Source organism: Saccopteryx leptura, chromosome 1 (assembly GCF_036850995.1).
Source record: "Saccopteryx leptura isolate mSacLep1 chromosome 1, mSacLep1_pri_phased_curated, whole genome shotgun sequence".
In the NCBI taxonomy this organism is placed as follows: Eukaryota; Metazoa; Chordata; class Mammalia; order Chiroptera; family Emballonuridae; genus Saccopteryx; species Saccopteryx leptura.
The window spans coordinates 185,093,156-185,116,821 of record NC_089503.1 but is presented as its reverse complement, the minus strand read 5'-3'; the positions used below and the strand labels follow the sequence as shown (position 1 = coordinate 185,116,821).

The window sequence follows — 23,666 nt, the reverse complement described above, 5'->3', positions numbered from 1 at the left end:
TGACTCTGGACAGAGAGATAGCAGATGAACACTAGATAATATGGGAATGCCTTTTAATATGTGAAAAGATATCTTTTTACCATTGTGTTGACTTATAAATTTTGTTTTCTCCAAAATAATGTATGGTTTGCAAATTGAATGTGGTCCTATCATGTTAAAGGACATATGACTATAACCAATAGTGGTAAGGGGCTCCTAATTACAATTTTTGCTTCTGTACTTCCCACTTACAAAATTATAAAAACTAGGTAAAACAAAGGGCCGGCGCACTCTCCTTCAGATTTCTGTTTGGAGTAGCCGCCGCTTGGCCAAGCTAGACAATAAAGCTTTGATGTCTAATCGACAGACTTTGTTCGGGTCCCTCCGGATTAGGCTTAACACTTTTGTCACTAGTATTATTGAGCACTTTTTTGGAGGTCTTATCTAGTATAAGATGCTAAATGAGTGTAAATATTAAGAGGACTTTGATATAATTCCATGTAGATGATACAATTATTCACTGAATAAATGGAGACATTAATAGAGCTGTTAAGAGCTCAGTAATGTGGGCAGATAAAATATTCAGCTCTAGCCGGGTTAGAAGACAAAAGAAGCAAGAAGACAAAAGAAGCGCAGGGTGCTTATCTCTGCCTGGACCACTATCCCAGCCCTGCCAGCCTTCCATGGACCTTTACCTGTTAACCCTTCTCTTCCCCCAGGGCTCCCTTCACTGGTTCATGGCACTGACTCCAGCACCAGTCTGTCTGGGCTGAAGCCCCACCTCCACTGCTTTGCCAAAGTGGGGCCTTTGCAAATATTACATCTTTCTGCTTCATTTTCTTTGACTTTAAAATGGGGATTAGAACTCTGCCTGTACAAGGCAAATCAGTATCAGTGTTAGCTGATGTTACTCATGTCCTCAGGAAACTTCCCCTAAGCAGCCACGTGGCAGTGTGCTCTGACTCATAGCCCATAAGCTATTGTCATTTTATATTTCTTTGTGTGACTGTCAGTTTTTCCCAGTGAACCATATCCCTGTATATAAGGAAGGGTCATTTCTGGTTTTGACAGCCATTGAGGCTGAGGCAGTGACTGGGACACGGTACATGCTCAACAAATATGTAGTGATTAGTGATTACGGTCAACCAATTTTTTAAAATCACAACAAACTTGAATGTCTAAATTTTATATAAAAATTACAACATTCCGGCCCTGGCCGGTTGGCTCAGTGGTAGAGCGTCAGCCTGGCGTGCAGGAGTCCCAGGTTCGATTCCCAGCCAGGGCATACAGGAGAAGCGCCCATCTGCTTCTCCACCCCTTCCCCTCTCCTTCCTCTCTGTCTCTCTCTTCCCCTCCCGCAGCCAAGGCTCCATTGGAGCAAAGTTGGCCCAGGCACTGAGGATGGCTCTGTGGCCTCTGCCTCAGGCGTTAGAATGGCTCTGGTTACGGCAGAGCGATGCCCCAAGATGGGCAGAGCATCGCCCCCTGGTAGGCGTACCAGGTGGATCCCGGTCGGGCGCATGCGGGAGTCTGTCTGACTGCCTCCCTGTTTCCAACTTCGGAAAAATACAAAAAAATATATATATACAACATTTCATATGGGTTAATAAAAGAGTTGAATAAATAGATTCAATTTTGTAAAGAGGTCAAGTATTCCTCATTAATTTACAATTTTAATATATTTGCAGTAAAAATCATAGAGGGATATGATTTTTTTTTTTTTTTTGGAGATTTACTGAATGGCTGAAGTTTATCTGAAGAATGTTTATCCAATGTTTTTTTCCAAGTTTTTGAAAAAAAAATTATTGAGCCTTGGCTTTACATTAAATGGATGCTTTTCTTGTAAGGTCACAGTAATTGAAACAATGTGACACCGAAATCAGATTAAACATCATGAGAAGGGACTAGAAAGTTTAGAGACAACAAAATGCAAGTTTATTGTAGAGAATTGAAATTTTATTTAAAAATATTAAAAATGATAAATCTCACTACCTTAAATTTAAATAATGTAGAAGAAAATTTAATCCCATGGCAAATTATTTACATTGCTAACTTGGAAAGGCAGGTTACAAAACAATGTCTCTTGTTCAGTTTCCTTATTTAAACCTCACAACCCTTTCTGTGACATGGATACTGTTATTGACTCTGTTTTACAAATAAACGGAAGATCAAAGAGCCCAAGCCAGTGACAAGAGCCAGTAAGATGGCAGAGGAAAGGAACTCAAACCTAGGCTGCCTGATTTCAGAATTATCACTCTTAATTACAGACACCAAAATGCTCACAGTGGATCTCAAAGGACCTAGGTATTCTAAATGACTTTTATTTATGTTTGGGGATTTTTCTTTTTTTAAAAATTGATTTTAATTTATTGTGTTTACATAGATTCAAGTGTCCCACCGAATACATCTTTCCCCACAACCGTGTTCCCCTCAACATCCCCAGCGCCCCCCTCACCCCAGCACCCCCCTTTTCCCTCCAGGATCTGCCTTTCTGCTCTCTATAACGCTGTATTATGTATATATAATTTCACCAATCTCTTTCCCTTCTCTGATCCCATCGTCTTATCCCCTTTTCCTCTGTCCACTTTCCCTCTGGTCCCTTTGATCCTGCCTCTGCCTCTATTCCGTTCCTCAGTTCACATTGTTCATTGTATTCCTCAAATGAGTGAGGTCATATGATATTTTTCTTTCTCTGCCTGGCTTAGTTCACTTAACATAATAGTTTCCAGGTCCATCCATGTTGTTGCAAAAGGTAATATTTCCTCCTTTTTCATGGCCGCATAGTATTCCATTGTATATATGTACCACTGCTTTTTAATCCACTCGTCCACTGACAGACACTTGGGCTGTTTCCAGATCTTGGCTATTGTAAACAATGCTGCCATAAACATGATGGTGCATTTCTTCTTTTGAATCAGTGATTTGGTGTTCTTAGGATATATTCCTAAAAGTGGAATGGCTGGATCAAAAGGCAGTTCCATTTTTATTTTTTGAAAAATCTCCATACTGTTTTCCACAGTGGCTGCACCAGTCTGCATTCCCACCAGCAGTGGAGGAGGGCTCCCTTTTCTCCACATCCTCATCAGCACTTATTATGTGCTGTTTTGTTAATGAGCGCCATTCTGACCAGTGTGAAGTATCTCATTGTGGTTTTAATTTGCATTTCTCTAATGATTAGTGATGTTGAACATTTTTTCATCTGCCTATTTGCCATCTATATGTCCTCTTTGGAGAAGTATGTATTCATTTCTTTTGCCCACTTTTTGATTGGATTGTTTATCTTCCTGGTGTTGAATTTTACAAGTTCTTTATATATTTTGGTTATTAACCCCTTATCAGACGTATTATTGAATATGTTCTCCCATTGTGTGGTTTGTCTTTTTATTTTGTTCATAGTGTCTTTTGCTGTGCAGAAGCTTTTTAGTTTGATACGGTCCCATTTGTTTATCCTGTCCTTTATTTCACTTGCCCGTGGAGATAAATCAGCAAATATATTGCTGCGAGAGATGTCAGAGAGCTTACTGCCTATGTTTTCCTCTAAGATGCTTATGGTTTCACGGCTTACATTTAAGTCTGTTATCCATTTTGAGTTTATTTTTGAGAATGGGGTAAGTTGGTGGTCCAAAGAGACTGTCTTTACTCCATTGTATGCTCTTACCTCCTTTGTCAAATATCAATTGTCCATAAAGGTGTGGGTGTATTTCTGGGTTCTCTGTTCTGTTCCATTGATCTATATGCCTGTTCTTATGCCAGTACCAAGCTGTTTTGAGTACAATGGCCTTCAAGTATAACTTGATATCAGGAAGTGTGATACCACCCACTTTATTCGTCTTTTTCAAGATTGTTGGGGCTATTCGTGTTCTTTTTTTGGTTCCATATAAATTTTTGGAATATTCTATATCTTAGAAGTATGCCATTGGTATTTTAATAGGATTGCATTGAATTTATAGATTGCTTTGGGTAATACAGACATTTTAATAATGTTTATTCCTCCTATACATGAACACAGTATATACTTCCACTTGTTTGTATCTTCCTTGATTCCTTTTATCAATGTTTTATAATTTTCTGAGTACAAATTTTTAACCTCTTTAGTTAAATTTACTCCTAGGTACTTTCTTTTTTTGTTGTTGCTATAGTGAAGGGGATTGTTTCCTTAATTTCTCTTTCAGACAGTTCATTGTTAGTGTATAAAAATGCCTCGCTGATTTCTGAATATTAATGTTATATCCTGCCACCTTGCTGAATTCATTTATCAGGTCCAGTAGTTTTTTGAGACTTTAGCGTTTTCTATGTACAGTATCATATCAGTAAATAATGATAGTTTTACTTCTTCTTTTCCAATTTGAATGCCTTTTATTCTTCTTGTCTGATTGCTGTGGCTAGGACTTCCAGAACTATGTTGACCACTCCTAGTGGTGAAAGGGGGCACCCCTGTCTTGTTGCTGATCTTAAAGTGATTGCTTTTAATTTTTGCCCATTGAGTATGATGTTGGCTGTGAGTTTGTCATAGATGGCCTTTATCATGTTGAGGTATGTTCCCTGTATTCCCACTTTGCTGAGAGTTTTGATCATAAATGGGTGCTGGATTTTTTCAAATGCTTTTTCTGCATCTATTGACATTATTATGTGATTTTTCTCCTTCCTTTTGTTTATATGATGAATCACATTGATTCATTTGTGAATATTGTACCAGCCTTGCCTCCCCAGAATAAATCCCACTTGATCGTGATGTATGATTTTTTTTCATGTATTGCTGGATCTGATTTGCTAATATTTTGTTGAGAATTTTAGCATCTAAATTCATCAAGGATATTGGCCTATAGTTTTCTTTCTTTGTATTGTCTTTGCCTGGCTTTGGAATCAGAATTATGCTCGCCTCATAAAAGGAGCTTGGAAGTTCTCCCTCCTCTTGAATTTTTTGAAATAGCTGGAAAGGACAGGAGTTAGTTGTTTGAATATTTGGTAGAATTTGCCTGTGAAGCCATCCGGCCCAGAGCTTTTGTTTGTTGGGAGTTTTTTGATAACTGTTTCGATCTCATTTGCTGTATTCTGTTTGTTTAGGTTTTCTGATTCTTCCAGATTGATTTTTGAAAGATTATATGTTTCAAGGAATTTGTCCATTGCACCTTCGTTGTCTAATTTCTTGGCATACAGTTCTTCATAGTATTTTCTTACAATCCTTTGTATTTCTGTTGTGTCAGTTGTTACTTCTCCACTCTCATTTCTAATTTTATTTGAGTCCTCTCTTTTTTTCTTGGTGAGTTTGGTTAAAGGTTCATCGATCTTGTTTACCCTTTCAAAGAACCAGCTGTTGGTTTCATTGATCCTCTGTATTTTTTTTTTAGCCTCTATCTCATTTATTTCTGCTCTGAGCTTTATTATTTCCTTCCTTCTACTTCCTCTGGGCTTTACTTGCTGTTCTTTTTCTAGTTCTTTTAGATTCAGGGTTAAGTTGTTTATTTGAGCTTTTTCTGCCTTCTTAAGGTTTACCGGTAATGCTCTGAACTTCCCTCTCAGGACTGCTTTTGCTGTGTCCCATAAATTTTGAGTTGTTGTATGTTCATTTTCATTTGTTTCAAGGAAATTTTTGATTTCTTCATTGATCTCATTGTTAACCCATTCGTTATTTAATAACATGCTATTTAGTTTCCAAGTGTTTGAGTGTTTTTCAGTTTTTCTGTTGTGGTTGATTTCTAGTTTCATGCTATTGTGATCAGAGAAGATGCTTGATATAATTTCAGTCTTCTTGAATTTATTGAGACTCGTTTTGTGTCCTAACATCTGGTCTATCCGAGAGAATGTACCATGAGTACTTGAAAAGAATGTATATTCTGCTGTTTTAGGGTGAAAGGTTCTAAAGATATCTATTAAATCCAGTTGATCTAATGTGTCCTTTTGGTCTGCTGTTTCTTTGTTAATTTTCTTTCTTGAGTATCTATCCAGTGATGTTAGTGGGGGATTGAAATCCCCTACTATTATAGTATTGCTGTTGATCTCGCCCTTTATATCCATCAAAATCTGCTTTATATATTTAGGTGCTCCTATATTAGGCATATAGATATTTAAATTTTTTTTTTTTTTTTGGCAAAGACAGAGAGAGGGACAGATAGGGACAGACAGACTGGAAGGGAAGGGAGAGAGAGATGAGAAACATCAATTCTTCATTGCTGTTCCTTGGTTGTTCATTGATTGATTTCTCATATGTGCCTTGACCACCGGGGCTACAGCAGACCAAGTGACCCCTAGCTCAAGCCAGCGACCTTGGGCTCAAGCTGGCGACCTCAGGGTCTCGAACCTGGGTCCTTCTGCATCCCAGTTCGACACTCATCCACTGCGCCACCGCCTGGTCAGGCAACACATAGATATTTAGAATGGTTATATCTTCCTGTTGGATTGCTTCCTTTATCATTATGTAGTGACCTTCTTTATTCCTTACTATAGTCTTTGTTTTAAAGTCCATTTTGTCAGATATAAGTATTGCTACCCCATCTTTTTGTTTTCATTTCCATTTGCATGAAATATTTTTTTCCATCCCTTTACTTTCAGTCAATGTGTATTTTTGTTTTAAGGTGTGTTTCTGGTAGACAGCATATGTGCGGGTTCTGTTTTCTTATCCATGCAGCTACCCTATGTCTTTTGGAGCATTTAATCCATTTACATTTAAGTTTATTATTGATATGTAGTTGTTTATTGCCATTTTACATTTTATTCTTTAAATCTAAATTCCTCTTTTACTAGATCCCCCCTCCCTTTGTTCTATTTACAACAGGCCCCTTACCATTTCTTGCAGCATTTGTTTGGTTGTAATGAATTCCTTGATTTTTTTGTCTGGGAAGGCTTTTATTTATCCTTCAATTTTAAACAATAGCCTTGCTGGATAAAGAAGTCTTGGTTGTAGGCTCTTGTTCTGCATTATTTTGAATATTTCTTGCCATTCCCTTCTGGCCTCAAGTGTTTCTGTTGAAAAGTCGGATGTCATCCTTATGGGAGCTCCTTTGTAGGTGATTGACTGCTTTTTTCTTGCAGCTTTTAGTATTTCTTTATCTCTTAGCTTTGGTATTTTAATTATGATGTGTTTTGGTGTAGGTGTCTTTGGGTTCCTCTTTAGTGGGATTCTCTGTGCTTCTTGAATTGTGTTGACATTTTCCTGCATTAATTTAGGGAAGTTTTTAGCTATGATTTCTTCAGTCAGGTTCTCTATCCCTTGTTCTTTCTCTTCTCCTTCAGGAACCCCTATTATGTGGGTGTTGTTTCTCTTCATGTTGTCTCAGAGTTCCCTTAGCATTTCCTCAGACTTTTTTATCTTCTTTTCTTTTTGCTGTCTGCTTCTGTGCTTTCACTTTATTTGTCCTCTAAATCACTGATTCGATTCTGTGCTTCATCCAACCTGCTTTTAATTCCTTTTAGAGTAGCCTTCATTTCTGATATTGTGTTTGTCATTTCTGACTGGTTCTTTTTATGATTTCAATGTCCTTTTTGATGCATGTTATCTCTTTATTTAGGTGCTCATTATGTCCATCCATTGTTGCTCTAATATCTTTGAACATCCTAACAATCGTTATTTTAAACTCTGCATCCATTAATTTGGTTATTTCCATCTCATTCAGTTCTTTTTCTGGGGATTTCTCTTGTTGATTCATTTGGATTGCATATCCTATCTTCCCATTTTGTCTGTGTATAGACTCCTCCTTTGCATGTATTGTTTGTGTAGCTAGCTGAGTCTAGGGTTGGTATTGTCTGCCTCCAATTTTCAGTTGTGTTGTTTCTAGGTTTTCTTGGGTTGGCATCAGCTGTTGTTTGTAATCTGCTGTGGGCTACTTATCTGCTGTCACTGTTCATTTTGCTATTCCTGTCGACGTTTTCTATTCTTAACTGGGTCATGTGTGAGGAGCCTTTCCTTAAGCTACCACTCTAACAAGGATTTATTAGTTCCTGAACTGATGCTCTCCATACCTGGCCTCTGGGTGTGCCTGCCCTGGACCTCCCTGGCCAGAGTCTGGTGCAAATCAGTGTGTGTGTGTGTGTGGGGGGGGGGGGTGTCACTGCCTATGACTGGCTCTTATCAACCTTTTTGGAGCTACAGGCAATCCAGATTTTGTGGCTGCTGGGCCCAGGTGCCGTTGTAAATATCAGCTGCACTCCTAGTCTGGCTTTTATCTACTCTTGGCCTGGGGAAAGTTCATTTAAAAGTTCACATTCCCCTGAGATCTGCTTTCTGCTGTCTCTTATTGCTGATTACTTGTTGGGCTCAGTACTGTAATTCAGTGATTAGGTACGGTATTAGATGTGGCTTGCCCCTTAGCCTCAGGTGTCATTCTATCCAGAGATTTATTTATTTTGTTTTGTTTTCTAACTTTTCAGCACTCAGAAGGGTAGTCACAGTAGCCCAGTGGGTGTGGCCTCGGTGTTTTCATGTGTGGTCTGTCCGCCCACCTGCCATAACTGCTGTGTTCAGGCTTGGGCGCTGCTGGCACTAGCCTGCCTCGGTGGTCACCCAGGCCTATGCTGGGGCTAACGGCCTGCTTGGACCCTCTCCGCAGTTGCCCCAGCTTCCGCCACTGAGGGCAGGCTTGTGCCACGGTTGGGCTCGCACACGTGCTCCTGTGGCCTCTGCCTACATGCGTGGGCTTGCACGCACCTGCTCTGACTGCCTCCACAGTCCGCGGGGCCTCTGCTGCCGTAGGTAGGCTCATGCCCGAGCCTGGACCTCCCGCCTTGGCTTCCACCTCCCCAGGTGGGCTTGCATGCACCCGCTTGGACCACCTCTGTGGTCGTCCAGGCCTCCACTGCTGAGGGTGGGCTTGCGCCGCGGGTGAGCTTGCGCAGGAGCGCTGGGCCACGGTTGCTGCGGCCTCCACCTCTACAGGCATGCTCCTGCGCACCCTTTCGGACCACCTCAGCCCCTGCAGCCGTGCCCTGGAGCCACCAGACCGCCGGTCCCTGATAAGTACTCAGCAGCATGGGGGGGGGGGGGGGGTTAGCTCAGACCTTAGCACTCACTTTCTGTATTCCTAACGTGCTGCCTGCTTCTAAATGCCTCTTTTTTCTGACTGGAGCAGGAGAGCCTCTGGTGGGCGGGGTAAATTCTTCCCTTTGCTGGTGTTGCTGCCCCCAGGAAAAATGTTCACTTTAGATTTGGGGAATGACTCAGCCTAGGGGTTAGGGTGGCTGTCCCTCAAAATGTCTCTCCCTGTTCCTCCAAGATTATCCTCTCCTCTGACAACTCTAGTTCTATCAGCACTCCCCGCTCCTGTAGCCCCGGGTAGGTGGCTGTGAGCAAGGTTTTCTGTGTGGTGGCTTTAAGACAGAGCCGGAGTCTGAGAGTTCTGTCTCCTTCTTGGAAACAGTATCTAGGCTCTTTTCTCAGCTAAATACAGTCCGTACACCTCTTCTAGGCTCCAGGGATCTAGGCTGGGGCTCTGGTCTTGGGGCTGAGGATCTACAACTCTCTGGGCAACCCTCCCCGCCGTGAGAATCTCTCTGGGCCGCCGCTCATTCCTGGGAGCAGGGCAGCCCTTTCCGCATCTCCGCCTTTCCTACCAGTCTCAGTGTGGCTTCTGTGGTGGTCCGTGGCTATAGAATCCTCTTAGTTTAGTCCAAAGTTGGTCTTACAAGATGACTATTCTCAAAATTAAGTTGTAACCCACTTTGGTTCTGGGAGGTGGGAGTTGGAACGGCCGCATACTCCATGGCCATCTTGTCGCTTCCCCCCCATGTTTGGGGATTTTTATATGTTTTCTACAATAAGCATGAATTACTCCCATTTTTTAAAAAGTAAATGGCTATGTGGAGAATGGACTGTTACCGTATTTCCCCATGTATAAGATGCCCCGATGTATAAGATACACCTTAATTTTGGGGCCCGAAATTTGGAAAAAATTGTATTATGTAAAAGTATTGAACTCAAGTTTTGTTCATCATAAAATTCATACAACTCCTTATCAGTGTCAAAATTCCCATCCATTAGCTTGTCCTCATCTGTGTCTGATGACGAATCACTGTCTTCAACAATGAGTGCAAAAACAAGTGCGAAAATGCAGGAAATGCAAGTAAAAAAAAATCTACAACCGCTATATAAAACACACCCAGTTTTTAGACCCCAAATTTTTCGAAAAAGGGGCATGTCTTATACATGGGGAAGTACGGTATCTGTTGGAGCTACTGCAGAAGTTCAATATAAACCTCAAAGATTCCTTAAAAAAACAACAACAAAGGTCTTGACATACCCCAGTGACTGTAATGTATTATATAGTTTGCATTCAAATTGGTAATTTAATAAGTGATGCTAAGATAACCAGCTACTTGGAAAACGAATAATTAGAAATTCTCTGTATCTTATGCTGGAATAGATTCAGATGATTTAAAAATGAGCAAGGGATATAAGCAATTCATAAATGGCCAATAAACCAAAAGTTTTATCTTATTAGTACTATTCTCAGAGTGAGAAAAATAAAGAGAATGCCAGTACTTTGATAGAAGGAAATAGACCTTCTCGGACATTGCCAGTGGGAATGGAGTTATCACTACCTGGGAGGGAAATGGAGCAACATATATGAAAAAAGATCTTAAAACTGTTTTTAAAATCCATTGCCTCAGAAGTGATATTTTTTAGAATTTAATTTAATTGTCTAATTGGGTAAATTTGCAAAAATATAAGTCAAGGATACTTATTGATACTTATATTAAGGAGAAAAGAAAGGGCATCTCAATTATCCAATGATTGGAATATGATTAAGTTTCATGCAGTAGAGTACTGAGCAGCCACTTAAAATTATATAGGTAATTTATTTATTGAAACCAAAATTAATTCCACAAAGAAGAGGGATTTTGGAATAGAATAAGGCATTGTATATGCAATGCTTAGCATATGGTAAGGTCTTACATGTTAACTTTTTTACAAGGTAGAAGCAGGTTATAAATTAATATATAAATACTTCCAAAATGTCTTTATTGTGTCACTATCCTTCAGCAATTACCAACAACCGTTAGTGTTTCTTCATTCCTGTCAGACTAAATAAAGCCCAGCTCTTGGGACCAGGATTTTCTCAGTCTGACTCCTCACCTCCCAACCTCACTTTGTTTTCCAGCACCAACTCCCACCTCTAGCCAAGGTTGTCTGCTCACTGCCCCTCAGCGTGTTCTTGCCTTTGTACTTTTGTGTACTTCCCTCGTTCTAGCTGATGTATCCATTCCCTCTCTGTAGCCCAGTCTAAACCCACCTATCCTTTTCAGCCCTGCCTGTGCCTTGTGAAATGAAACATGCCAACTTCAGTGGCTGCTCCCTACTCTAGGCTCCTTTGATATGTCATGTCCTGATTCCAGTCGTTAAGACTGACACACATGAGAATTTAGCTAAATTGCTCACATAGTTCCTTGAGTGTAATTTGATGCTCATTTATGACTACTGAGTTAGAGCATATACATTTTTAAATAATTCATTTCATTTCTTAAAAAATATTTTATTTATTTTACAGAGAGGGGGAAGTGAGAAGTATCAGCTTATAGTTGTTTATTGGTTGCTTGTTGTATGTGCCTTGACCGAGTAAGCCCAGGGGTTTGAACCAGCAACCTCAGCATGTCAAGGGTGACACTTTATGCACTGAGCTACCACAGGCCAGGCTAAATAATATACAGAATATACATAACATAAAAATTAATCATTTTTAAGTGAACAATTTAGTGGCATTTAGTACATTCACAGTATTGTGCAGTCACCCCCCAAAATTCACTTCACTCCAAAGTTAACCCCCTTCTGCATTAAGCTGTTTTTCCCTATTTTCTCCTTCAACCAGCAGTGTGCATTCTGTTTCTATAGATTTACCTGTTCTGGACATTTCATATTAGTGGAATCATACAGTATGTGACCTTTTGTCTCTGACTTCTTTCACTTAATTTTTGTTAGGTGGTTCTCCTATGTTGTAATACGTATCAGTATCTCATTCTTGTTTTGAAAGACTGAATAATACCCGTGTGTGTATACTTCAGTTTGTTTATGTGTTGGTAGACTTTGGGGCTGTTTCCTCCTTTTGGCTATTGTGAATAGTGCTGCTGTGAACATGTGTGCACATGTTCTTGAGTTCCTGTTTTCAGTTCTCCACCTAGGAGTGGAGTGATGGAATCATACACTAATTCTATGTTTAACTCTCTCAGGAACTACCACAGTTTGCCACAGTAGCCATAACATTTTCCATCCCCATCAGCTATGCACAAGGCTTCTAATTTCTCTAATCCTTGCCAACACTTGAGATTTTTTTCATTTCCAAATGAATTATAGCCATCCTAGTGGGTGTGATGTGGTACCTCATGGTAGTTTAATTTGCATTCCTTGACCAATAATGATGTGTAGAGCATCTTTTCATGAATGCAACAGCCATTTTTATATATTCTTTGGAAAATTGCCTATTCAGGACCTTTGACCGTCTTTTTCAATTGGGTTGTCTTTCTTGTTGAATTTTAGGAGTTATTTGTATTTGTGGTACTAGATCCTTAGTGTGTATCTTTTAACATTAGGTCCTCCTGGCCTGATTTGGTAAATGCTGCAGATAGGAGAGAGCTAATGGAAGGCTCTTAGCATCTGTATTGATTCCATGTGCACAATGAGATTAGTGTTGGACTAGTACTGTTTTTGCCCTCTTGTTCCAATGTAGCTAAACCTCATTTCAGCATCTGAAAAGTCTAGCTGGCTTTGATCATTTCCGGAATGGTTGTGAGGGCAGTCACGAGTAGGTGTGCACAATACTTGGGAACTGTAAAACATTAACACAGTTATGAAGGTGGAATACACATTCGTCCTTATTTTGGTTTTGAGGATTCTTAACATTCCAATTCATAGTTTAGCACCTAAGAGCCATCAATTCAAGGTGAGGAGAATAACAAGGAACGTTTGCTTTTCAGAGTCATCCTTCCTGAACTTCCACGACTCAGACTGCGAGTCCAGAGGATCGCCACACTGCGACTCCCTGCTTTCCCTCAACACCGAAAAGATCCTGGTACGCATCTTCTACCCATGACTTCTGTTTTTGTGATACAGTCCCATAGGTGGAGGTCACCTCTGTTTATCAACTAGAAGTTGAGATAAGTGGTTTTATGTGCATAAGATGAAGGTAGTTCGTCTGATACTTGGTCACATTGACTTATTATGACTTATGAATTGGATGGTTGATTCTGTGTGCGCTGACCAGGAATCAAACTCTGGACCTAGGACATTTCACTGTCAAGGAATAAATGAGGCTTATTTCTAGGAGTCTTATGTACTTGAAAGTATATTGTAGTATGATCTTATTTTACCAGTCTTTGGCTGTCTTTTTTTTTTTTTTTTTTAGTGAGAAGAGAGGAGGCAGAGACAGACTCCTGCATGTGCCCTGACCATGATCCACCTGGCAAGCCCACTAGTGGGTGATGCTCTGCCCATCTAGGACCCTTGCTCTGTTGCAACTGGAGCCATTTTTTAGTGCCTGAGGCAGAGGCCATGGAGTTATCCTCAGTGCCCAGGGCCAACTTGCTCCAATTGAGAAATGGCTGCAGGAGAGGAAGAGAGAGATAGAGAGAGAAAAGCGAGAGGAGGGGTGGAGAAGCAGATGGGTGCTTCTGTGTGCGCTGACCAAGAATCAAACCTGGGACAGCCACACACCCGTCCAACACTCTACCACTGAGCCAACCGGCCAGGGCCTTTTTTTTGGTACCAATGAAACTGTATAGGAGACCTCTCTACTCCAGATGAGGGCCCTGCCAGGCACCGTCTGTGTCCATCTGTCCCCGTTAGCATGTGTGTTCTTCCAGCCTCACTGCCTCCAGGTGGAGGATCTGCCTGCTGTTCACACTTAATTCTATGGAGCTCAGTTATTCTTTCAGTGCCCAAGGTTAACATTTTTTTTTTCTCCAGGCTTTTTCCTTCAACAGCTGCATAGATATTGTTTTCTTCTTTTGTTTAAAGTTTCACTTTAGGATACACTTTTTCAAGCAAAGCTTTTCCTTTTCCTGTAATAACTACTGAAAATAGAAGTTGCAAACTAAGGAAGGGAGTTTGCAACTAGAAGTTACAAACAAGAGATCAACTGATTTTGTCTCATTGTATAGCGGTCAAATTGATATGGAAAATCTTTTGAATTAGGCTTGTCCAAGACCAGACTGGGCTATCTTATAAAGTAGTGAGTTGGCCATTGCTGCAGTTAGTAGCAATTGGATAATCCCTACCTTGGGTAGGCGATTAGATTCTTAGAGTTATGAGGGAGCTTATGACTGATAGTAATTCAGATATTTGTTACTGGTTACATTTCCAGTTTAAGATGGCACTGGTTAGTAACCTATAGGAGAAAGCCCTCCAATCTTGGCCTTGCATTTTTCCTAGGTTAAAAATATGGGAGTTAGATTATTTATTCCTTTATTCTCTTGTTCTTTTTGACCAAGAACTGAATTTGTCCCAACTGTACTACCCCTGCCTACTTCTGTTACTGGTTTTATTTTTAATGTAATAAAAAAGAGTTTTAAATCAGAAATCCTCTTCAGTATACTCTTGATGTTGCTTGGTAAGTGATTTCTTCTTTTCACGGGATTTCATTTGTGTTCTTTTCCCATATTTTTGCACCAAGCCTTGACAAATGATAGACTCTCACTGAATGCTGATGAAATTAATGACTTTTCAAGTATTAAAAGAATTATCCATAGCCTCCTTTTCTTGGCTCTAAGCAGTTTATTAAGCAGAAACAGCTTTTGCATCTGTATGCTTGTCCTTAGTCATCCAACAAAAAAGAAGGATTCGTGTCTGGTCACACATGGCTGTATGTGATTCACTCATGTGTTAAATGTGCTGCTTCTTATTTTAATTTTTTTTTATTAAGTGAGAGATGAGGAGGCAGAGAGGCAGAGAGACAGATTCCTGCATACTCCATAACCAAAGTCCACACAGCAAGCCCCCTACAGGGTGATGCTTTGCCCATCTGGGACTGCTGCTCCGTTGCTCAGCAACCAAGCTATTTCAGAGCCTGAGGCGAGGCCATGGAGTCATCCTCAGGACCCAGGGCCAACTTGCTCGAACCATTTAAGCCATGGCTGCAGTAAGAAAAGAGAGAGAGAAGGGGAAATGGGAAGGGTGTAAAAGCAGACATTCACTTCTTTTGTGTACCCTGACTGGAAATCAAACCCAGGACTTCCACACACCGGGCTGACGCTCTACCAATTAGCCAACCGGCCAGGACCTGACGTGCTGCTTAAGAAACCTTCCCTGAATCCCATGTGCGGAAGCTCCCAGCCTAAAAGCAAAACAAGAAAGGGCTGGTTTAGCTTCTCTCTAGTCATCAAGTGTGAAATAAAGTGTCAAATATTCCCATACTGGTAGAATTCTCAGATGTTTCATTCCGTCTGGGTAACGTTAGAACTGTGACTCCTAAGCTGCGATGCTCTCTGACCTCTATCTTTGTACTTGTGTTTTAACCAGAGGTAGCTTTAATTTTTCAAATATAGGTTTTTATTATGTTTTCTCTTCATGTGTGTGATAAACTAAAATGTATGTTTGTCTTTTTTATTTCAGAGCCAAGCCAAGTCTATTGCAGAACAGAAGAGATTCCCGTTTGCTACTGATAACGAGAGCACCAATGAAGAGTTAGGTGAGATTTGAGTCAGGGGCTTTTCCTGTGGTATGTGCCTCAAATTTGTGATTCGATGCAGAGCAGGTGGGCAGGGTGGTGAGGCAGAAGGAGCATAGAGCCTGACAGAACCGGGCTGTGCCAGTGTGAGTGGTTTGATGTTGTGCGGGTCCATGGATCATGTCATAAAAGGTCTGGATGGAATGACCGGGAAGGGCTGTTCCAGCTCTGTGTTTCTATGGAAATTAATAATTAAACTAATAATTATGGTAATGAGTTCTTATGAGTAGCAATTCATCAAACAGTTATTTGTGTGAACTATATAAAATTAAAAGCAGAGCCTGACCTCTGGTGGCGCAGTGAATTAAGCATCGACCTGGAACACTGAGGTCGCCGGTTCAAAACCCTGGGCTTGCCTGGTCAAGGCACATATGGGAGTTGATGCTTCCTGCTCCTCCCCCTTCTCTCTCTCTCTCTGTCTCTCTCTCTCTGTGTCTCTTCTCTAAAATGAATAAATAAATAAATAAATAATAAAAAAAAAATTAAAAGCAGATGAGAGTCATACGTACGTTCATCTTCTGTGTAATAAAATAGGTGTTGGCTAATTTTACTCAGAATGGTCAATCACTGTTGGTTCTAAGAATGTGAGTATAGAAAAGTTGAGTTTAAGCCCTGGCTGGTTGGCTCAGTGGTAGAGCGTCGGCCTGGCGTGTGGGAGTCCCAGGTTCGATTCCTGGCCAGGGCACACAGGAGAAGCGCCCATCTGCTTCTCCACCCCTCCCCCTCTCCTTCCTCTCTGTCTCTCTCTTCCCCTCCCGCAGCCAAGGCTCCATTGGAGCAAATTTGCCCAGGCGCTGAGGATGGCTCTGTGGCCTCTGCCTCAGGTGCTAGAATGGCTCTGATTGCGGCAGAGCGACGCCCCAGATGGGCAGAGCGACGCCCCAGATGGGCAGAGCATCGCCCCCTGGTGGGCGTGCCGGGTGGATCCCAGTCGGGTGCATGCAGGAGTCTGTCTGACTGCCTCCCCGTTTCCAACTACAGAAAAATACAAAAAAAAAAAAAAAAAAAAAGAAAAGTTGAGTTTATTCAGATCTGCAAGTGGGATGTGCAGTTTAGCTTGTTTGTGGCATGTTTTAAAACAGGCTGATTTTGCCTGTGTCTGATACGCTTTTAGGGTGACTTCTCACCCCTGATCAGCTCAGATTTGAAGGAGTGGAAACAGAATTGGATGTGGGACTGAACAGGGCAACTGGACATACTTCTTGTGAACATGTGCTCACTACGGAAAAACTTTTCTAATTTACACATGATCATTTTATTCTTTCTGCAGCCACACGTGTTTTCTACGACTGAGCGCCCCTGTATTGGCTCTTTCCCTCTGTTACCGCAGAAAATTGACAGTTGACTACTTTGAGAGTATTAATCAATTTTTGATGATATTCTTTGAGTAGGCTTTGACAATTAATTACCCTTTAAGACATCAGATTTGGACTTTCTGAAGTCCTTTGATTCTGTTAAGCCTTGTATTCATTTATTCGATAATAAATAATGCCCTACTATGTGTTAGGCCTGTTGTGTGTGCTAAGAATAATCTTGGTAGATCCTGGAGTAGTCTTAGGTCTTGAGCTTGCCAAGGATGTTTTGTAGCACAGTAGTTTTTCCTTGGAAAAATGATGTCTGTCAGCATATTGCCAGGACATGTGGAGTTGCTGGTTAGTGACAATCTCTATGAGAATTCCCAGTAGCTCAGTTTTTTCTTTATGTCTTTAGACTCCGTAAGAAAATTTAGATCCTAATAGTTACTTATATTTGTGTAAGGTTTTAATAATTTTTGTTTTTTTCCCAAAGAAATGTTCACTTTTAGCCTGACCAGGCGGTGGCGCAGTGGATAGAGCATCGGACCGGGATGCGGAGGACCCAGGTTTGAGACCCCAAGGTCACCAGCTTGAGCGCGGGCTCATCTGGTTTGAGCAAAGCTCACCAGCTTGGATCCAGGGTCGCTGGCTTGAGCAAGGGGTTACTCGGTCTGCTGTAGCACCACGGTCAAGGCACATATGAGAAAGCAATCAATGAACAACTAAAGTGTCACAACGAAAAACGGATGATTGATGCTTCTCATCTCTCTTCGTTCCTGTCTGTCTGTCCCTATCTGTCCCTCTCTCTATCTCTCTATCTCTGTAAAAAAAAAAAAAAGTTCACTTAATTTTTTAAAAATTTTTTAAATTGATTTTAGAGATCAGAGAGGAAGGAGAGGAGAAAGAAAGAGAAGCATTTATTTGTTGTTTCACTTAGTTGTACATTCATTGGCCGCATCCTGCAAAATTTGTACTTTTACGTGGAGAGATCTGAGAGCTGCAATTGGTTTTATTTGAGTGGAATTCAGCACCTAGACATGGACAACTTGAATGTGCCACTCAGTACAATATTTACTTCCTGAAACTGTACTTGTTTCTATGGGTCACTTACTCATTGTTCACTCAGCAGATATTCACTGATCATTGGAAGATAGGTAGGAAATTCTAAAAATTTAGATCTGAAAGGAATCTAAGAAAATTTTCTTCAGTCTTGTTAAGCAAAACCTAGTGAGTAATGACAAGTGATTGAGGTCCCCTGATCATATGTCCACCAAGAGGCAGAGCCAGCATCTGAGCCCACTTCCTGGCTTTCCAATATGTCATAATCTTCCTGCATTCAGAAGGTACAAGTTTATGTTTCAGTTTCTGTTCACATAATCATCAAAGAATTCAAACCGTTTTGCAGTCCAGACCAGTACAGCCTTGATGAATTCCCGGGAGCGTGTTGGTTTGGAGGATGGGTCCTGGAGCCTGGTTTCTTTGTCTCACTCACTGCACATCGTCTTTGGACAGTTTATGCTTGTCTGCAAGTGGGGATAATACTAGTACCTGCCTCACTGCAGTAAAGGAGTAGATGAGTTAATACGTGTCAGTGCCCAGGACTGTGCCTTGCATTTATTAAGTGTTCATACATGTAACTATTTTTATTGGTTGTTTTATTTTTTATTTATTTTTTTCTGAAGCTGGAAACCAGGAGAGACAGTCAGACAGACTCCCTCCCGCATGTGCCCGACCAGGATCCACCCGGCACGCCCACCAGGGGTGACGCTCTGCCCACCAGGGGGCGATGCTCTGCCCCTCCGGGGCGTCACTCTGTTGCGACCAGAGCCACTCCAGCACCTGGGGCAGAGGCCAAGGAGCCATCCCCAGGGCCCGGGCCATCTTTTGCTCCAATGGAGCCTCGGCTGTGGGAGGGGAAGAGAGAGACAGAGAGGAAGGAGAGGGGGAGGGGTGGAGAAGCAGATGGGCGCCTCCCCTGTGTGCCCTGGCTGGGAATCAAACCCGGGACTTCTGCACGCCAGGCCGACGCTCCACCACTGAGCCAACCGGCCAGGGCCAATTGGTTGTTGTTTTAACTGCTTACATGACTGGCCCCCACCAAGGAAGTCTTTGGTTATTTTATTATCTGATACAACTATCTGAATAGTACCCATTATAATTCTGAATATGAGTGTGACCTTAATAAGTATAGCTTTTCAAAGAAATTAGGATTAAAACAGCCTTTTTTTTTTTTTTGAAGAATGCCCTCAGAAGCTCCTATATTATAATGATGCTCAATGTTTGAAACTTTACTTTCTCAAATTAGTTATAAAGATAATATAAGTTTCTACATTTAATGTTTCCACTGCATTTAACTGTTGTTCTACTTTTAACTGTCAGCAAATTTAAGCTCTTTTTTTTTTTTTTTTTTTATATAATTTTATTTTTTTAATGGGGTGACATCAATAAATCAGGATACATATATTCAAAGATAACAAGTCCAGGTTATCTTGTCGTTCACTTATGTTGCATACCCACCACCCAAAGTCAGATTGTCCTCTGTCACCTTCTATCTTGTTTTCTTTGTGCCCCTCCCCACCCCCTATCCCTCTCCCATTCCCCCCTCCCCCCCGTAACCACCACACTCTTATAAATGTCTCTTAGTTTCACTATTATGTCCCACCTACGTATGGAATAATACAGTTCCTGTTTTTTTCTGATTTACTTATTTCGCTTCGTATCATGTTATCAAGATCCCACCATTTTGCTGTAAATGTTCCGATGTCATCATTTCTTATGGCTGAGTAGTATTCCATAGTGTATATGTGCCACATCTTCTTTATCCAGTCATCTATTGATGGGCTTTTTGGTTGTTTCCATGTCCTGGCCACTGTGAACAATGCTGCAATAAACATGGGGCTGCATGTGTCTTTACGTATCAATGTTTCTGAGTTTTTGGGATATATACCCAGTAGAGGGATTGCTGGGTCATAAGGTAGTTCTATTTTCAGTTTTTTGAGGAACCACCATACTTTCTTCCATAATGGTTGTACTACTTTACATTCCCACCAACAGTGTATGAGGGTTCCTTTTTCTCCACAGCCTCTCCAACATTTGCTGTTACCTGACTTGCTAATAACAGCTAATCGAACAGGTGTGAGGTGGTATCTCATTGCCGTTTTGATTTGCATTTCTCTAATAGCTAAAGAAGATGAGCATCTTTTCATATATCTGTTGGCCATTTGTATTTCTTCCTGGGAGAAGTGTCTATTCATATCCTCTTCCCATTTTTTTATTGGATTGTTTGTTTGTTTGTTGTTGAGTTTTATGAGTTCTTTGTATATTTTGGAAAATTTAAGCTCTTAATGACAGTAGAAGTGTTAGTTGCCCATGTTCTTGAACACCTGTAAGATCCTAGAACCAGAGAGCTACAATACAGCTGTTTTGTGATCACTGACGGAAGACAATTTGACTTTGGGTGAGGGGTATGCAACATAATCAAATGTCAAAATAATCTGGAGATGTTTTCTCTGAACATATGTACCCTGATTTATCGATGTCACTGCATTAAAATGAATAAAAATAAGATTAAAAAAATTAAAATGAATCTTTATTTGAGTAAAAGAAAAAAGAAATGTGATCACTATAGCATTACAATTGAATGAGGAATCTTTTATTTCAGGTATATTTGAGGATGTATGGTGCCAGGGCAATTATTACAGATGGAAATGTAATATATAATATTAAAGTTTATTGTTTTTAGGACAGATGAAAAAGTTTAGTTAAAATATTGTCATGTTTTAAGAGGTCACCGTGTCTCTAATTTCAAAATACCACTTCCCTGAACAATTTGATCAAAACTATTCACTCATTAGTGTATATTTTGAGTAGTATATATTTTTACTATATTTTGAATAGGAGAGGTAGAAAAAAGGCTACCATTTCATTGCAGTGGTGTAAATTATTTGCAGTTAAGTATTACATTAATATATACTAATTTGAGCTTCTAGTTTTTGTTTTCATTAGGTTATTGGTAGTAAATTTAGCACCACCAGGAATTGAGATTTGTGATGCTGTTTGGGTATTTCTCATAACCTTCACAGTAAAATCACATTGCTATATTATAGGGATATCATTTAGGCTTATTGCTAGCTCTTTTGATATGTAGGTAGGAAACATCGTACAGGCTATTTGGTATTTGAAAGTGAACGATGAACTTAGAAAAAGATAATTACTTCTTGTAAACAGATGTTTTATAGATGGCTTTAATAATTTAAATCTAGATAAAACCAGAAGACTGATTAGTAAGTACTGAGTGGTAGAGGAATTCAATTACCTCTTATTAACTTCTAGGTTTTCTTTAACTGCTTCTAGTCCTTAGAGCTGCCTTTTAAGATTCAGTAAAGAACTTAGTTACTGTTTCTAGTCTGAGATCTTTTATTCTGTCCTTTAATATTTTTGTATTTTGTTTCATAGCTATTGCTTATGTGTTGATTGGCAGTGGTCTCTATGATGAAGCAATAAGACATTTCTCAACAATGCTGCAGGTAATTTTTCTTTTTAATTATGTAATTTTAAGCTTATAGTCATAAAAATATGGACTGATATGCAGTTTAAGTGCTATAATAAACCATCTATTTTAAGATCATATATGAAAATCAAGGAAACCAGCGCTGACTGTGAGCACTTTCTTGGCACTGGCCCTGTGCCCTCCCTCATTCAGTCTTCGCAGTATTGCTTTCCGTGAGGAAAACAAGCTCTAAGGAGGTCGGGCAGTCTGCTTACAGTCTCTCCACCGCCAGGTGGCAGAGTGGGCTTCAGATGCAAGTTTAAAAAGACAGTCATTAGCTTCAGTCTGTCTACTTTCCTCTCTACCGTGATATATCCCATGAGTTGTAGGCACTATAATTCTTGGAGCTCCAAATGTTTACTTGTCAGGAGGGAATTGTTCTCCGTGGTTAAGTTCCAGTCACAGATTTGTTTCTCACTTTAAATACAAGACTCTTAAGTAGAAGCATTGGGCCTTTGGTGATTGATAGCTGCATTCACATCTAGTTAAAGTAAAATGCTGAACTACACTTGTATAAGAGTTGCTAAGGGCCCTTCATGGAGCCTGACATTATTGGCTTTAAATGTCTTATCATTTTAAAACTATTTTTGTAGCTACTTGACCATTATCAATTGATGATCTGTCTATCCAGTAGAAAACAGTGCAGAAAACATGGATGTTAGAGTTAGAGATACCCAGGTTCTAATCCAGTAAGCAGCTTGCTAACAAGTTAATTTAACCTCCTGGATAATGGGGATAATAATAACTACCTTCAAAAATATTCTTGTTAGGTTTAAAATATCCTGTATAGTACTTAGAACCCAGTGCCTGGCACGTAGTAAGAGCTCAGTAAATTTTAGCTTCTCAAAGCACCGTTCTGGCTTATTTATCTGTGCTAATACAGTAATTTTTGAAATTTTTGCTGTGCTTTTGTTTTCCTTTTTTTAAACATAGATTTAGTTATGTTAATAATTCTATCTTTACTCTCAAAAAAAGTTTATGAGATATTTTTTAGTTATTATTTTAAAGCCCTCAAGGGGCCATGTATTTGTGTGGTCATATGGAATACTATTCTTCAGTGGTGTTTAAAGTACAAAGGGTAGAGTATAAATAGTTTTAAAATCACCTTTCTGTTTAACATAGCAATATTCATAAAAAGGTAAGCAAGCACTTTTACACAGTTAACACTTGTTGCTGGTTTGAAAGAGAGGTTCTGATACATTTATAGGAGCAGATTTGAACTAACTTATGGTGACCAACAGCAGAAAACAGTATGAGCTTGCAGATGTATTATCAACTCATTCAACTTTTGGAAAATGTTATCATCACTGTAGTTGAAGGCAATATAGCAAACGATGCTAAATAAAAAACTTTTAAATCAAAAAATTTCCAATTTTGCCTGACCTGTGGTGGCACAGTGGATAAAGCGTCGACCTGGAAATGCTGAGGTTGCCGGTTCGAAACCCTGGGCTTGCCTGGTCAAGGCACATATGGGAGTTGATGATTCCAGCTCCTCCCCCCTGTCTCTCTGTCCTCTCTCTCTCTCTCTCTCCCTCTCTCTTCTCTCTAAAAATGAATAAACTAAAAAAAAAAAAAAAAAAAAAATTCCAATTTTGCCCCTCTACCATTCAAGTTTTTTATTCATGACTTTTTCAAAGTATGCATTTGTGTTTTATAATCTGATCATGTGTTTTCACTTAGTTTTCTTTAGTTGTGTTTTCACTTAGTTCTTTAAGTAAAATGTTTTTTCATTGTTTCTCTACAATCTTATGCTTTTAATAGCTCTATAACATGCCTTTGTATTGTCTGTTGATTGTTACAAAACATATTTCTCTTCTGTGTTCAGAAAGTAAGTTTTTCTTTGTGCTGAGAAAAGATATTAATATATTAAATTTAATAGAGAATATTTGTCAATCTGTGATACAGTGGATTGTTTCAACGGAGAAATTTTTCTTGGTGAATGTGTGGGATTGGTTTTCTGGTGATTCAGGCAATTGACGGGGCAGGAGTGGGGCTGAGGAGCAGTGATACGTTCAGACACTGCCCACAGCCATCTATAACATTGTTATATGGAGTGCGAGTGCCTTGGGCTCTCTTGCTGGTGCTTCTCTTGGTGATTTCTCTCTTACTGTTCCTCTGGTGCCTCCCAGCTTTTTCACATCATGCCATGTGTGGAAAACCATATTTGCATGGCACACTACAGCAAACCGGAGCAAATTT

General features: G+C 40.1%; 1 protein-coding gene across 7 annotated transcripts in view; it reads left to right on the top strand.

Annotated features, from left to right (window-relative positions):
• TTC13 (tetratricopeptide repeat domain 13) overlaps positions 1-23,666 on the top strand; it is a 126,688-nt gene that overhangs the window by 54,945 nt on the left and 48,077 nt on the right. For all 7 annotated transcript variants that reach the window (XM_066382976.1, XM_066382967.1, XM_066382957.1 and 4 more), the window contains exons 2-4: positions 12,877-12,971; positions 15,509-15,584; positions 21,374-21,444. In XM_066382976.1, the coding sequence (XP_066239073.1) occupies positions 21,436-21,444 (9 nt within the window). In that variant the 5' untranslated portion in view covers positions 12,877-12,971; positions 15,509-15,584; positions 21,374-21,435. The remainder of the gene's footprint in view (positions 1-12,876; positions 12,972-15,508; positions 15,585-21,373; positions 21,445-23,666) is intronic.